Here is a 12830-nt window from a genome sequence, read left to right as displayed (position 1 = left end):
ATCGTTAAACCGCCGCGCAGCACACAGTGGATCTTAATGTTTCCTTTTTCTCCCCTTCAATATGTTTCGGCAACAGAGAGGAAAATAAATAGAGAAGTGAAGTCGGGGGGGAGACAGAGAGAGAGGAGGATCCGTTCAAGAAGAGGGGGTGACTGACTTGTCTCTTGCTTTGGGGACCTTGGACTCTGCATCTCCCGTCTTTTCTGGGGGGCTCCTTCCGGCCAAGCCCACGAGGCTGTGAGGAGGAGGGGCCAAAGGACAAGGCCAAGGGACTGGGAGTTACACACAGACACCCCACGTGGCACTGCAGCCCGGCCGGAGACCAGGGGGCCGAGTCCAGGGGCCCCTCAGGGTGCGGTCTGCCTGCTGCACCCAGCAACCCCCCCCACAGGCCCACGACAAAGGCCCCCAACACGCTCAAGCCAGGAGCAGAAACACACGCACCCAGGCGCACAGACCCACGGACGCCCGGACGCTCAGTCGGCACGCACCGCGCGGTCACACGCGGACATGGACACGCGTGGACGCCCCGCAATGCACACGATCGTAGGGACACGTGGATGCGGACACTCGGACACGCCGCGCGGTCACAGGCTCACGCACCCACTCGGAGACCACAGGTTGGACGCGCGGGACGGACACCTGCGCGCCACTCACGGGGGCCTGCGGGTGCCGGGAGGGGCCGAGGTTTAGCAGGGGACGGCGGGGGGCGGGGGGCGGGATCCGCCAAGGTCGCAGAGAATCAGAAAATGCAGGGGCCGCGCGGGGGCGAGGGCGGGGCCGGCTCCCAACCGCCGAGAGGAGGGCGCTGCTGTGGGGGGAGGGCAGCTGCCGGGCTAGTGCGGGGCCCGAACGGAACGGCCCGTGGGGGAGGGGCTTGGCGGTGCGGGGGCGCGAGGAGGGGTGTCGCTGCGGGGTGGGCGGGGCCGTCTGAGACCCCAGCCTTGGGCGCAGCCGGGGGCGCGCCACGTGAGCGCGCAGTAGCCCGTGCTCACACGCCTATCCCCACCCACCTCCCACGGACACGCGCCCACCCTTACCCCCTCCCGCGGACACATGCCCATCCCCACCCACCCCCCATGGACACGCGCCCACCCCCACCCACCTCCCGCGGACATGTTCCCACCCTTAATCCCTCCCGCGGACACGCGCCCACCCCACTCCCTCCCGCGGACACGCGCCTACCTTTACCCCCTCCCGCGAAAACGCGCCCACCCCGACTCCCTCCCCGCGGGAGGCCCCAAGCACTTGGTGGCGCCAGAATCACTCTCCAAGGCTTCCCCAGGAGCGTCCCTCAAACTTCTAATTATGATTCATGGGCGCGATGATGATAATTTAATAATCACGGAGCTGCGGGAGGCACTAACCTCAATTAAGCTCATTGCGCGGCCTGACCCGCCCTCCCCACTCGCCCTCCGAACCCAGAGCGGCCCTGCAGGGCGGGGTGACGGTGCCGAACTCGTTTATTGAGCACCTTCTGTGTACCTGGCCTCTCAACCCCCTACTCCTCCTTCCTCCTCGCACCCACCCAGGTTCCCTGGAAGCTGCTTGCTCCCCTGGCAGGCAAGGGCCGCCTTCTCACGCCCGGAGCCCTCCCAGACCACATCTGCCGCCTTCCTCCTCCCTGAAAGGCTGCGGTGACCGCGGGGTCTCCCTGAGCGCGCTCATCCCTGCCTCTTACAGCCCCCACAGTGCCCACCCTGTCAAAGGAGCCAGGAGGAGCCCCTTGAGTGATAACGAGGGAGTGGGCTCCTCGTGAGGCACGGAGTGCTGGAGGAAACGCTGGCACCTGCATCTGGGTAAGGGTGGGGAGGATAGAGGTGAACACATGGAACCCTGTCACAGAGGGAGAAACTGAGGCAGAGTAGCCAGGTGAGATGGGAGCCAGGTAAGAGGGTGGGCTCTAGGCAGATGCACGGTGGTGCTGCTGAAGCCACATTTTCTCAACCCCAAGACTCAGTGGCCTGCAGTGGCCAGCGGCACGGCTTCTTCCAGGCCGGTGGTCTCTGCTTGCCTCTGGGTAACAACCCCGAAGACAGGGTCGAGGCGGCACGGTCTCCTGCTCTGGGCTGCAGTGGGCTCAGTGTGGATGCCCTTGGTGGGCTCATTAGCATGAAGGCTTTGCATTGGATCCAGTTGGCTCCAAGCCTTCATTCCAAGTCCCAGGCTGAGGGAGTAATCCCTGCCTGCAGCACGTTCTCATGGAGGGGGTCTCCAACTGGCAGGGGGCCCTTATGGACTGAGCTCAGAACCCACACCTCACTCTCTGCCCACTGCGGGTCATGGGCCAAGACCAACTTCAGCGTGGCTGGAAGTGTTCGCTTCCCGAGGAAGGCACGGATCTTGGAGAGGGCAAAGGGAGGAGAACTGTGGGTAAATTCTCCCATGGGTCACATTGCTGATTCAATTAGGGCTTCCCCAGTTGGATGTGGCTGCGATGAGGGAGGACGGGCCCTACCGTGAATGCACACCACACATCCTGGCTCCTGACCTGAGCTGGAGCCAAGCTCCACAGCATGGCATGGATGACCACTCCCCCTGTGCAGGGGACTCCCCAGGTTTCTGTTTCCACCCTCTTCCTGCACGGCCTCTGGGGAGGCCAAAGCAGAGCCAGAGGCAGGGATTCAGATGCATTCAGATGCCCGGGATTTACCAAAGGCAGGGATATCAAGAGGGAGTCCAGGAAAGACAGAACCAGAACTGAACAAAAATACCTCTTTGTAAAGTCCCCCATGGCCTGATCCGAGGGCAGTTCTGGGTTGTAAATCCCACCAGCTGCTCAGCCATGGAGGAGGGAGTAGTGTGCTCCCAGGTGTCTCTGGGGGCCTAGAGAAGTTCCCCCAAGTTAAGCCACGGCACTCACAGCAGCCCAGAGCAGGGGTCCACCAGCCCACACAGAGAAAATGGATCAGTTCCAGGCCACACTGTTCGTGGAGGACAGAGTCAAGGTGGCCAGAGCCATTTCCCTGCCCAGGGGCTAGACAGATAGACCAGGACGTCAGACTACTAGAAGGGTGGAGGTGGGGTGCACAGGCTGAAACACTGCCCCACCTGCCAGCATTGGGCCCTTCACTCTTCCCTGTCCCAGAATGCTTTTGCCTTTTGCATCCTGGCTCTACCTTGATGAAGGACAGAGCTAGGTGAGACACACACCATGTCCCAGAGCCCACAGTCTCGGGGGCAGATGGTGATCCACGAGTGAACAGATAAAGGTCATGTGATGTGTTAAGGCAGAACTGTGGAAGCTTGGGTTGGAGGGCGCACAGGATGGTACCTGCCTCACTTGAGGAAATCAGAGTGGCTTCCAGGTGGTGCTGCCACCAAGAGGAGCAGGGATGATGCGTGTGCACTAGTGAGTGGCTAAGTGCACCACCAGCAGAGAGGACATGGCAGCTCGGCCATCCAGGCACAGGGAGGGGCTTGGAGTAACCACCAGCAGAGAGGACATGGCAGCTCGGCCATCCAGGCACAGGGAGGGGCTTGGAGTAGCCACCAGCAGAGAGGACGTGGCAGCTCGGCCATCCAGGCACAGGGAGGGGCTCGGAGTACCGGGTACAGGCTTAGGGAGCTTACAGGATAGCTGGAAGGATCCAGCCAGGAATGGCCCCTGATACCAGGCTGCAGAGCCCAGACATGGTCCCCGGCGTTTCTGCAAGGGGAGGGTACTATTCAATTTACATTTTAGAATGATGGAAAGCAGACCAGAGGCAGCCAGGCTGGGGCAGGGGCAGGCAGAGACCAGGTAGCCAAGACACCCCCAGACCCCCACTCAGAAGGGGTCTCCTGACCATGTGTCTCCAGGCAACATGACCCTGGTGTTTCCTACAGAGCCCCCCAGATGACTGTGGCAGTCATAGACAGGAGAATGCCAATGCTTCGAGCCCTGAGTACCGGCAGGAGCTTGGGGACAAGGGAGGGAAGGTGGCCATCCCAGGCAGGCTCCAACCTTGGCACCCTGCTGCCCCATGCAGTGTAAGCCAGTGGCAGGCAGAGGCCAGAGAGGGCAGGGGCAGTAAGACAGAGTCTGGAGGGACAGAGCCTGAGGAGCAAGGACCCCTCTGGGCTCAGATGCTCTCTCTCAGAGACCAGTCACATGATTACCTATGACTTTGCACATGAAACATGCTGTGTCAAAGGAAATCAGCTTTCACATGAAAACCCCACCACTTACCGGCTGGGGGACACTGAGCACAGCATGGGTCCTCACTGGCCTCAGGTTATGCATCCGTAAGGTGGTAATCCCCGCCCCGGCCTGACCCTGTGGTCAGTAAAGCCTCAGGAGCCAGGTTGCTCCCCAAGTTCAACCAGCAGTACCCGGGAGAGGGAGCCAGCAGCGGTCTCCTCTGCAGCCCTGATGGGAAGCCAGGCGTCCTGCCCTCCAGATAGCACCCATGTCCCCAGTTGTTCCGATTGTTTGTATCTTTTTATTTTTAAGTGTAAAGTGTTTCAACCTCACCTTTGCATCTCTGGTGGGCTCCTCGCCAGAAGCTAGGCCCTGTGCCACGTGCTTTCCATCCTTAACTCACTCAGCTTGCAGGTAGGAGAATGAAAGCCCACGCGGTGAACGGCCTGGTAAACTTCTGGCCCTTTGGTGGGTGCTGGCTTGGTCGAGGTGAACGGGCTGGCTTCTGATCCGGCTGTGTAATGTACGCCGTGCCAAGACTCCACACACAGCCTGTGGCCCTCTTCCTCCCCTGGGGCATCCCAAAGTTTGAGAAGGAGTCGAGGGCGGGTCAGGGAAGTCAGAGACGGCGGGCTGGAGACCGGGAGACACACGGAGTTGCGGGCTCTGTCCGCGGTGCTGAACACGGCCGGAGCTGGTGGCCTCCGGGGCGTGGCTGGAGCGCGCTGTCCGCGGTGTTGGCGCTGTCCGCAGTGCTGAAGCCGTCCTGTGCGGAGGCGCCCGAGGCTGGGGCCGCTGTTCTCCAGAGCTGACGTGCTCTTAAGGTCCGACCCTGTGTCCCCTCTCGCTTCTGGTGTTCCGAGTGTGGTGCACTCTTTCTTGAGGAGTCACAGGCCCCTAAGTGGACATATCTTAGAGAAGGAACCCAGGCCTGAAAGCAGAGGGCTCCCCTCTGACTTCCCAAACTGCGGTGATCAACAGGGGTCGCGGTGGTGTGGAGTGTGTGTAAGGGCGAGAGGAGGGGACACAGGACCCTTCTTCCTCGTCCTCCGCCCGCTCCCCTGCCCCCATCCGGCAGATGCAAGGAGGTGCACAGCGAGGCTGTGGGGCCACGGGTGGGGTGGTGTGCACTTCGCACGGGGCAAACACTATACAAAGTGGAGGTGAGTATGCCTCTGCCCAACCCTAGAGCCCCCGGGACACTGCTGCCCTTCCAGTCTATCCAGCTAAAGCTTCCAGGCAAAGAGAGAAGGGACTCCCCTCCATGCACCAAGTAAAAGGCTGTGACCTTGTCGTCATCATTCGCACCACGAGTGGAAGGTATCAGGACCTGGAAGCTCGCATGGGACTCAGTCCCTGCAATTGACAGATGAAAAAAATGAGGCAGGGGGTGGTTCATAAACCCACGCTGAGTTCGTGGCAGTGGTGGCTGGCTCCGCCTCTTCCTCTTGTCCCTCAAACTTTAAAAACCTCTAATGCTGGGGAGGAAATCCTTGAAGTCTCAGCTCCCACCCACTCCTTTCCTCATGCTCCCTTCTAAGACCTTTTACCATCCCCCAGACTTCTGCCCCTGTCCCAAGCCTGTTCCTGCACACACCCACACCCAAGCCCATGGTTACCCCACCTGGACCTGCAGCGGGGGAGGGGGGAGCTCTGCAATGGAGGGAATGTTTCCTGTGCACTGGGCAGGCAGAGGCAGCGCACCCCCAGCACTGATTTCACCTGTCAGTGCCCACCTGGGGCCCTGCAAGTGAAACTGGTGTCTTGCAGATAACCCGAGATGGCAGATGGGCAGAGATTGCACAAATGGGGGTCTAATTGACAATCAATTGTGATTAGGAGTGAAAGGACGTCTTTATAGCCCCAGACATGCTAGGTTGAGATCGGGGAGGGGAGGGATGTTCCTGGGGATCTGAGAGAGGACGAGGAGGAGGGGTGCCCTGCATCTCTGTGGCATGTGTTTTCCTCAAAGATGGGGGAAGGGTGGGGCAGGGGAGCATGCAGCAGTGCCCTCTCCGAGCCTTTCCCAGGGGAGGCGATGGGAGGTGCCCTGTGTAGCTCTGGGGGACCCCTCAGGCTCCACCACCTGGCCCCTGCTCCTCTGAGCCTGACTGAGAACTTGAAAGTTCATCACCCTGCCCACTGCGGCTCACATGAGGATGGTGTGGGGCAGAGAGAGGAGGGGAGGGAAGGCTCAAGGAGAACCTTGGGGCCCGCAAACTTCAGATAGCCACGTGCTTTCCTCAAAGTGTCACTCAACCATGACCAGGCCCCGCCCCCATCAGGAAGAACATTCTGCAGTGCTAGGTGTGCACGTGTTTGCTGGGAAACGCATCGTCGTTGTATAACACAATTCCGTTATGCTATTCCCTATCGTATTTAATGTGTTATATTTACCATGTTTTAGTGACAATCATCATACACACTGCATCTATGTTGTATAAAACATCTTTTACATGTGATTGCATTCGTTTTGAAAGTTATACCAAGAGGGCTGAGTGCCCATTACCCATCCCTTCCTCACGCGCAGGTGTTCCAACTCTCTGGGACCTGGCAGGGTTGAGTGTTGTGGCTACTGGTGGGAGATGCTTGGCTGAGGTCAGGCCGTGGCAGGGACGGACGCTTTGAGTGGGTTGTGCTGCAGGGAGACCGGCAGCCAGGTCAGGGGTCTGCCCTTGAGACCTGCCCTGCCTTCCCCCACCCAGGCCTCGCTGGCCACCCAGCAGCTGTGCCTCCTGGGGAGGGGTACAGGGACTGGGAAAGGGTCCTGTGTGCCTCTCCTCCGGAGAGAGTTAAAGACAAAGCCAAGACCAGCGTGGAGCTGGCGCTGGAGCTGGCGCTGGCGGGGGAGAGGGAAATGCAGGGATGCCAGTGCATTTGTGAGGGCTCTGCCGGGCTTGTGTGCCTGGGTGCTCACGAACGGATCTGTGCTTGTATGTGCTACGCACTTGTGAACGAGTGTGTGTGTGAGTGGCGTGTGCACATCTATATCCAAATTTAGCTGGGGGAGAGGGAGAGAGTGAAGACCAAGGTGGGGCGGAAAGGAGATAATTGCCTCCCTGCGATGGGAGATTACCCACCCTCCTTCCCCAGAGGTGATTTATAATTTAAAGATAAAGAATAATCAAGTCCTGGCAAGGAAGGACACAGTGTTGTGGATCTGATTAGAATCTCGGGATGGACCAGCAGCGGGGAGGGCAGGGGAGGGGAAGCGGGAGGAGAAGAGGGACGGGAAGGCCTGCGGCCCCCCCCACCTCACCCTAGTTCCAGCCTCCCCGAGGCTCGGCGTGTCCGAGCTTGGCCCAAATTACAGCCGATCGGTCCACCATTATTTCTCTCAACTTTTAATTTCTGCTTCCAAAGGATCATTGCCCGCGGTAATTGCAAAGGACCGCCCTGCGCGCGGAGCAGGCTCCGGGGACCGCGGCGTAAGGCGGCGCGCACAGCCGCCGGTGCACGCGCCCGCGCGCTCACACCCTGAAGAAGCGTGCGCGCTCCCACTGCTGGCGCCCACCATGGTCCACCTGCATCTGGCTGCTCGCTGCATGGGCAGGAGGAGGAGAGAGACTAGCGACCCGCCGGGGAGCTACCGCGATCCCGCACTGGGACTCCGGACGCCAGGCCCAACCCTCGAGGACCGAGGGCCGCAGGGTCTTGTCCTGCAAACATCGCGGCTGTAGATAAAACGTACCCAAATAAAGACTCAGGCCGTGGGGCTTCTTATTTATCCGGATGTGGCGAAGGGAGCATTTGTCGTATTATTTTTGGAAGAAACACACATTTTTCCCTTACTTGAAGAGGATCGATTTTATGTAGGCCGCCTGCTGTGTGTGCAATTTGTCGGTCCCCCTTTTGGGGGTGGGTTAAGAGGGACAAGCAGCCTTCTCATTTTCGATTCCACTTCTAATGAGCGGCTCGGGCGCAGCCGGCCCCGCCCCTCTGCTGGGACTCCAGATCGGGCCCTAATTTGACGACGTGAAAGGGGCGGGCGTGGGAAGGGATGGAGGGGCACAGACCCTGAGAAAGAGAGACCCCGAGACGCAAGAGGAGACCCCAAGCGGGAGCAAGCGAGAGAGGCGGGACCAAGACCCACGGAACACGCGGGAGGGGGCTGCAGACCCGGCGGAGACTCGGAGAATCGCGCGTGAGAACGGCTCTCCCCATCCCCAACCCAACTGCCGAGGGGCGCCAGAGCTGTGGGAACCTTTGGAGCTCCGGGCCCCGCCCGCCGGGGGCCCGGAGGAAAGGCCGGGCCAGTCACCGCAGCCTGCGCCGAGATGTCCCAGCCAACTCTTGGCGCTCGCTGGCCCGCGCGCCCTGGGGTCTCTGCGGCCCCGCCGCAGATTGATCCCGCAATTATTTAAAAGCCAGGGCTGTCTCCTCCCCCTTCGCCAAGGAGGCTGGTGCGCCGTTTCCGGACGAGCGGAGGCGCAGCGACGCGCCGCTGACCACTACAGCCGCCTGCGGACCGCGCTGGGCTCCGGGCTGCGTGTCTGTTCGTCCGGCCCGGCGGCTCAGTCCGTGTGTCCGGTGCGGGGCCCGCCTCTTCGGCCCTGGACCGTTCGCAGCCAATTAGGCGCGCGCGCTAACGAGGGCGGCGGAGCCCCGCGGCCGCCTGCGGGCGCACGTGTGTTCGGCGTGTGGGCGCGTGGGCGCCGCCGGCGGGGCTGCCATAAATGCGCGGACCGGGCGCCGCGGGCGCCTAAGGCGGCGGCGAAGGCAGCACCGGCCGAGCGCAGGGCGCGGCGCCGAGAGCCAGCCGAGCAGCGGCCGCCTGCGCGGGGTCGTGTGGCGGTGCCAGGGCCGCCAGGTATGGGAGCCCAGTAGGCGGCAGGGCCCGAGTGGCCGGAGCGGCGGAAGGCCGGCATGAGCGCTAGCGGCCCCGCGGCTCCTGGGGACGTTCCCGCGCTGCCGCCACCTCCTCCGCCAGGTTCGGGGCCCGCACCGCCAGCTCCCGCCGCCGCTGCCCGGGACGCTATGGACGGGCGCGCCGAGCTGCCTGCCTTTCCCCGCGCTGGAGCTCCACCGCTCGCGGCCAGCGACACTGTGCCTGCGGCGCCCGAGGGGGCTGGAGCGGCCCGGCCCGCAGCGCCCCCGCGCCCCACCTCCTTCTCGGTATTGGACATCCTGGACCCCAACAAGTTCAACAGCAGGAGGCGTCGCTGCGTGCTGCTGGGCCCAGTGGCGCCCGCCGCGTGCGCCCCGTGCGCTTCGGCCCCATGCGCCCCTGCACCCTCCGCCTCAGGACGCTCGCCGCGCACAGAGGAGCTGGAGCGCCGCGCCCTCGCCGGCGCCGGAGGAGTCGGAGCCGCCGGAGCTGAGCCGCCGAGTGAGTAGGATGCGCCCGGCGCCAGGTCGCGGGGACAGGGGGACCGGCCACTTCTACGCGTTTACAACCCTGGGACACCGTGGCGAGTTGGGTCTGGTCCACGCCGAGGCTCCGTGGAAAGTTCGCAGAGCGCGGGGTCCGCACCAGCCCACCCGTGGCCTCCGTCCGACCCGGACTGCAGGGCCCGCATCGCCAGGCTCCTCTGGAGAAGTTCAGCCGGGTCAGGCCCAGGGGCTGCAGGGCTGTGAGGCAGGTCCAGGGTTCGCCTCCGCGCGTCTCCGGCCTGGAGGGGTAGTTGGTGCAGGAGGCGAGGGGCCGCGCGCGGTGGCTGGCCCGTGACCTCCCCACCCCCACTGTGCCCGCCCGAGGCCTCCTTCCCTCCCTCCTCTCTCTCTCTCTCTCTCTTTTTTTTTTTTTTTTTTTTGGACAAATCAGACTAATTGTGACAAAACGCTGGTTATCTCTGGAAAAACAATTAAATCCCTTCGATTACGGTTAAGGGGAAATGTGCTTAGCGGCGGAAAGCGGCCGGTAATGGGGCGGCCCGCGCCCCCGGTCGGGTCGATATCCCATTACGGCGCGTGCATATCTCTTTCAAGCACCTTGCAAACTCCCCCCGAACATCTAAATTATAGGGTCAAAATTCGGATAATTACTCGATTAAAACCTATTACACTTATTAGGGGCCGCTATTGATCGCGAATTGCATTCGACCCGCTCCTGATTGCTTTTTGTGTCCCCTCCCCCGCCTCCTCCCTCCAACTTCCCGGCCCCGCCGAGGCACAGGGAGGACAGCGCGGGCAAGATGGGGCTTGGCCGCGGCCACCGGCTCAGCGCCTGGAGGCTGCGGGCCGCACCTGCCCGGGGCCTCTTCAGGTCGGCGGAGATGGAGGGCGAACAAATCCGGCTGAGTGAAGGGGACCTTACGGACTCTGCGGCGGCGGCGGCGCTCAGAGCCTCCACCTCCGGGGAGCCTACGGGGCGGAAGGACGGGATCCCGCTGAAGCCGGGAAGGCGCGTGCATAGCACAGCCGGGGAGGGAGCAGGACCAGGCACCCGGGGCAGGGCTGGGACGGCGCTCGCGGTCGTCTAGGGGCGGATCCTGCTCCTGCTGAGGGAAGCGGGGACCCACAGTCGCCCTGGAGGAATCTGACAGGAGCGATTGATCATTTCTTACCGGAGATTTCGGTTCCGACCTGGCCGGAGAGCAGGCCGTGGCCGCCAATGGGCAGCTCTGTGGAGGGCATCTGCCCCAACTGCTCCTGACTTAGGCCCCCAGTGCCAGGGCATAGAAGACCCTGTCTGGGAGAGATGCTTTCTTCCAAATTTCAGAGACTCAAAATGCAGTCACTGCAGGGCCTCTGCTTGGAGGATGCGGGGCTGCTGTTCAGACTCGGGGCCTGAGGTAGGGTCGGGGCCAGGGCATAGGATTTGGGTCCCCCAAGCCCCGTTCTCTCGGTAGGCTCCGGCCCCACCCCTAGACCTGTTATTAAATGCCCGGTAATTGGCTGGTCCTGCGCCGGCGGTAATTGGAGGGTAATATACGCCGAAATAAATTAAATGACCTTAACTAGTTTGTACATTACACAAAATGAGTTTAATTAAGTTTGTATCTGCCCCGCGGATCGATCGGAGCTTCCACTCCGCTGTAATCTCCGCAGCCCGGCCCGGCCCGCAGCACCCGTCCAGCCCCGCTCCGGCAAAAACGTCGGGCGCCGCGAGAACCGGTAGCTCAGGGCGAGGAGGACTCTCTCCATAGAAAGAAACGAACAAGGGACTGGGAGGAGACGCGGGCGGCGGGAAGGAAGGACAGGCCGAGGGGAAGGAAACGACGGAGCGAAGGAGAGAGAGAGGACGCGGGTGAAGAAGCAGGAGGAGCTGAGCAGGAGGCGGGAGGGAACCCTGGGGGAGGAAGCGGGGCGCGCGTAGGGCGGGATCCAGGAACGGGCCTTCCCTAACTGCCCTGTCCTGTCCTTGTTCCTCCCGCCCGCAGATGCCGGCGACCCCTACAAGGCAGGGGAGGCCGAGACCAACGACACCAACGGCTACAGCAGCGGCGGCGGCGGCCACAGCCCGAGCGCGGACAGCGGGGACGAGGTTCCCGACGACGAGGACGACGACGAGAACGAAGCGCCCGAGACGGAGGCGGCGCGAGGCGCGGAGGAGGCGCGGGGAGGTAGCGGCTGCCTCGGGGCCCGCGGGTCGGGCTGCCCGGATGCGGCTGAGGCGGACGCGTCCCCCGGCGCCACCGTCGATGAGGCCTCGGCCCTCGGACCCCGCGGGAACTCGCCCGGAGCCCCGGGCCCGCCGGGAGCTGCAGCGGCGCCGGGGGGCGCGGGGACCACTCCGCAGGGCGCGGCAACCGCGGCGAAGCCCAAACGGAAGCGCACGGGGTCCGACTCCAAATCTGGGAAGCCGCGACGAGCGCGCACCGCCTTCACCTACGAGCAGCTCGTGGCGCTGGAGAACAAGTTCAAGGCCACGCGCTACCTGTCGGTGTGCGAGCGCCTCAACCTGGCGCTGTCGCTCAGCCTCACCGAGACGCAGGTGAAGATCTGGTTCCAGAACCGCCGAACCAAGTGGAAGAAGCAGAACCCGGGCGCCGACACCAGCGCGCCGACCGGCGGCGGCGGAGGACCGGGGCCGGGGGCCGGGCCTGGCACTGGGCTGCCCGGCGGCCTCAGCCCACTCAGCCCCTCGCCGCCCATGGGCGCCCCTCTCGGCATGCACGGCCCGGCTGGGTACCCCGCGCACGGCCCCGGAGGCCTGGTGTGCGCCGCGCAGCTGCCGTTCCTGTCGAGCCCGGCGGTGCTCTCGCCCTTCGTGCTGGGCTCGCAGACCTACGGGGCGCCCGCCTTCTACGCGCCGCACCTCTGAGCCCCGTGCCGCTCCGCCCCCGAGGCCGCCGCCGGGCCCGGCTGTTTTCTAGCATTCTAGTCGTTGACTCTGTGTACATAAGCGGTTGCTACGGAAGAGTTTTAAATTTATAAATGACCATGCGCGTCGGGGCCGGGCAGGCGGCTCCCGCGGGCTCGACCCGCTGCGAAGCACTTTGCAGAACTTCACTCAATCAATAAACCGCAGGCGGCCGCGCCCCAGTCTCCCAGACTCCCGCGCCGCCCTCCGCCCGGCCCGGCCCAGCCCACCCATGAATCCTCTCCCGTGGGGACCAAGGCGTCTAGGGTGTTCGGCCTCGCGCGGGACTCCAGCCGGTTTTCCCACCGGCCTGGCGTCCTCCGGCCAGAATTCAGGCCTCTCTGCTGGTGCCTGCCCGTCGTCCTGGGCTTGGGGCTGGGCGCAGGGGCTCACCCGCCAGGCTGGCTGAGACTCAGGTCTCAGTGTCCCCTCCCTGACCGCCCCCCCAGCCCCAAGAAAGAT

General features: G+C 63.2%; 1 protein-coding gene across 1 annotated transcript; it reads left to right on the top strand.

Annotated features, from left to right (window-relative positions):
* The first annotated feature begins 8820 nt into the window (after positions 1-8820).
* On the top strand, positions 8821-12522 carry NKX1-1 (NK1 homeobox 1). Its single transcript, XM_001082431.5, has 2 exons — positions 8821-9452; positions 11446-12522. Exons 1-2 carry the CDS (start codon positions 8990-8992, stop codon positions 12327-12329), a joined length of 1347 nt encoding a protein of 448 aa, XP_001082431.5. The 5' UTR covers positions 8821-8989; the 3' UTR covers positions 12330-12522.
* Positions 12523-12830: the final 308 nt, after the last annotated feature.

This window comes from Macaca mulatta, chromosome 5 (assembly GCF_049350105.2).
Source record: "Macaca mulatta isolate MMU2019108-1 chromosome 5, T2T-MMU8v2.0, whole genome shotgun sequence".
In the NCBI taxonomy this organism is placed as follows: domain Eukaryota; kingdom Metazoa; phylum Chordata; class Mammalia; order Primates; family Cercopithecidae; genus Macaca; species Macaca mulatta.
This window is presented reverse-complemented; position numbering and strand designations above follow the sequence as displayed.

Bases quoted from the DNA above. Each gene is read 5' to 3' on its own strand.
- NKX1-1 (XM_001082431.5), top strand. From the start codon at position 8,990: ATGAGCGCTAGCGGCCCCGCGGCTCCTGGGGACGTTCCCGCGCTGCCG. The intron at 9,453-11,445 runs GTGAGTAGGATG...TCCCGCCCGCAG, and splicing joins CGCCGGAGCTGAGCCGCCGA to ATGCCGGCGACCCCTACAAG.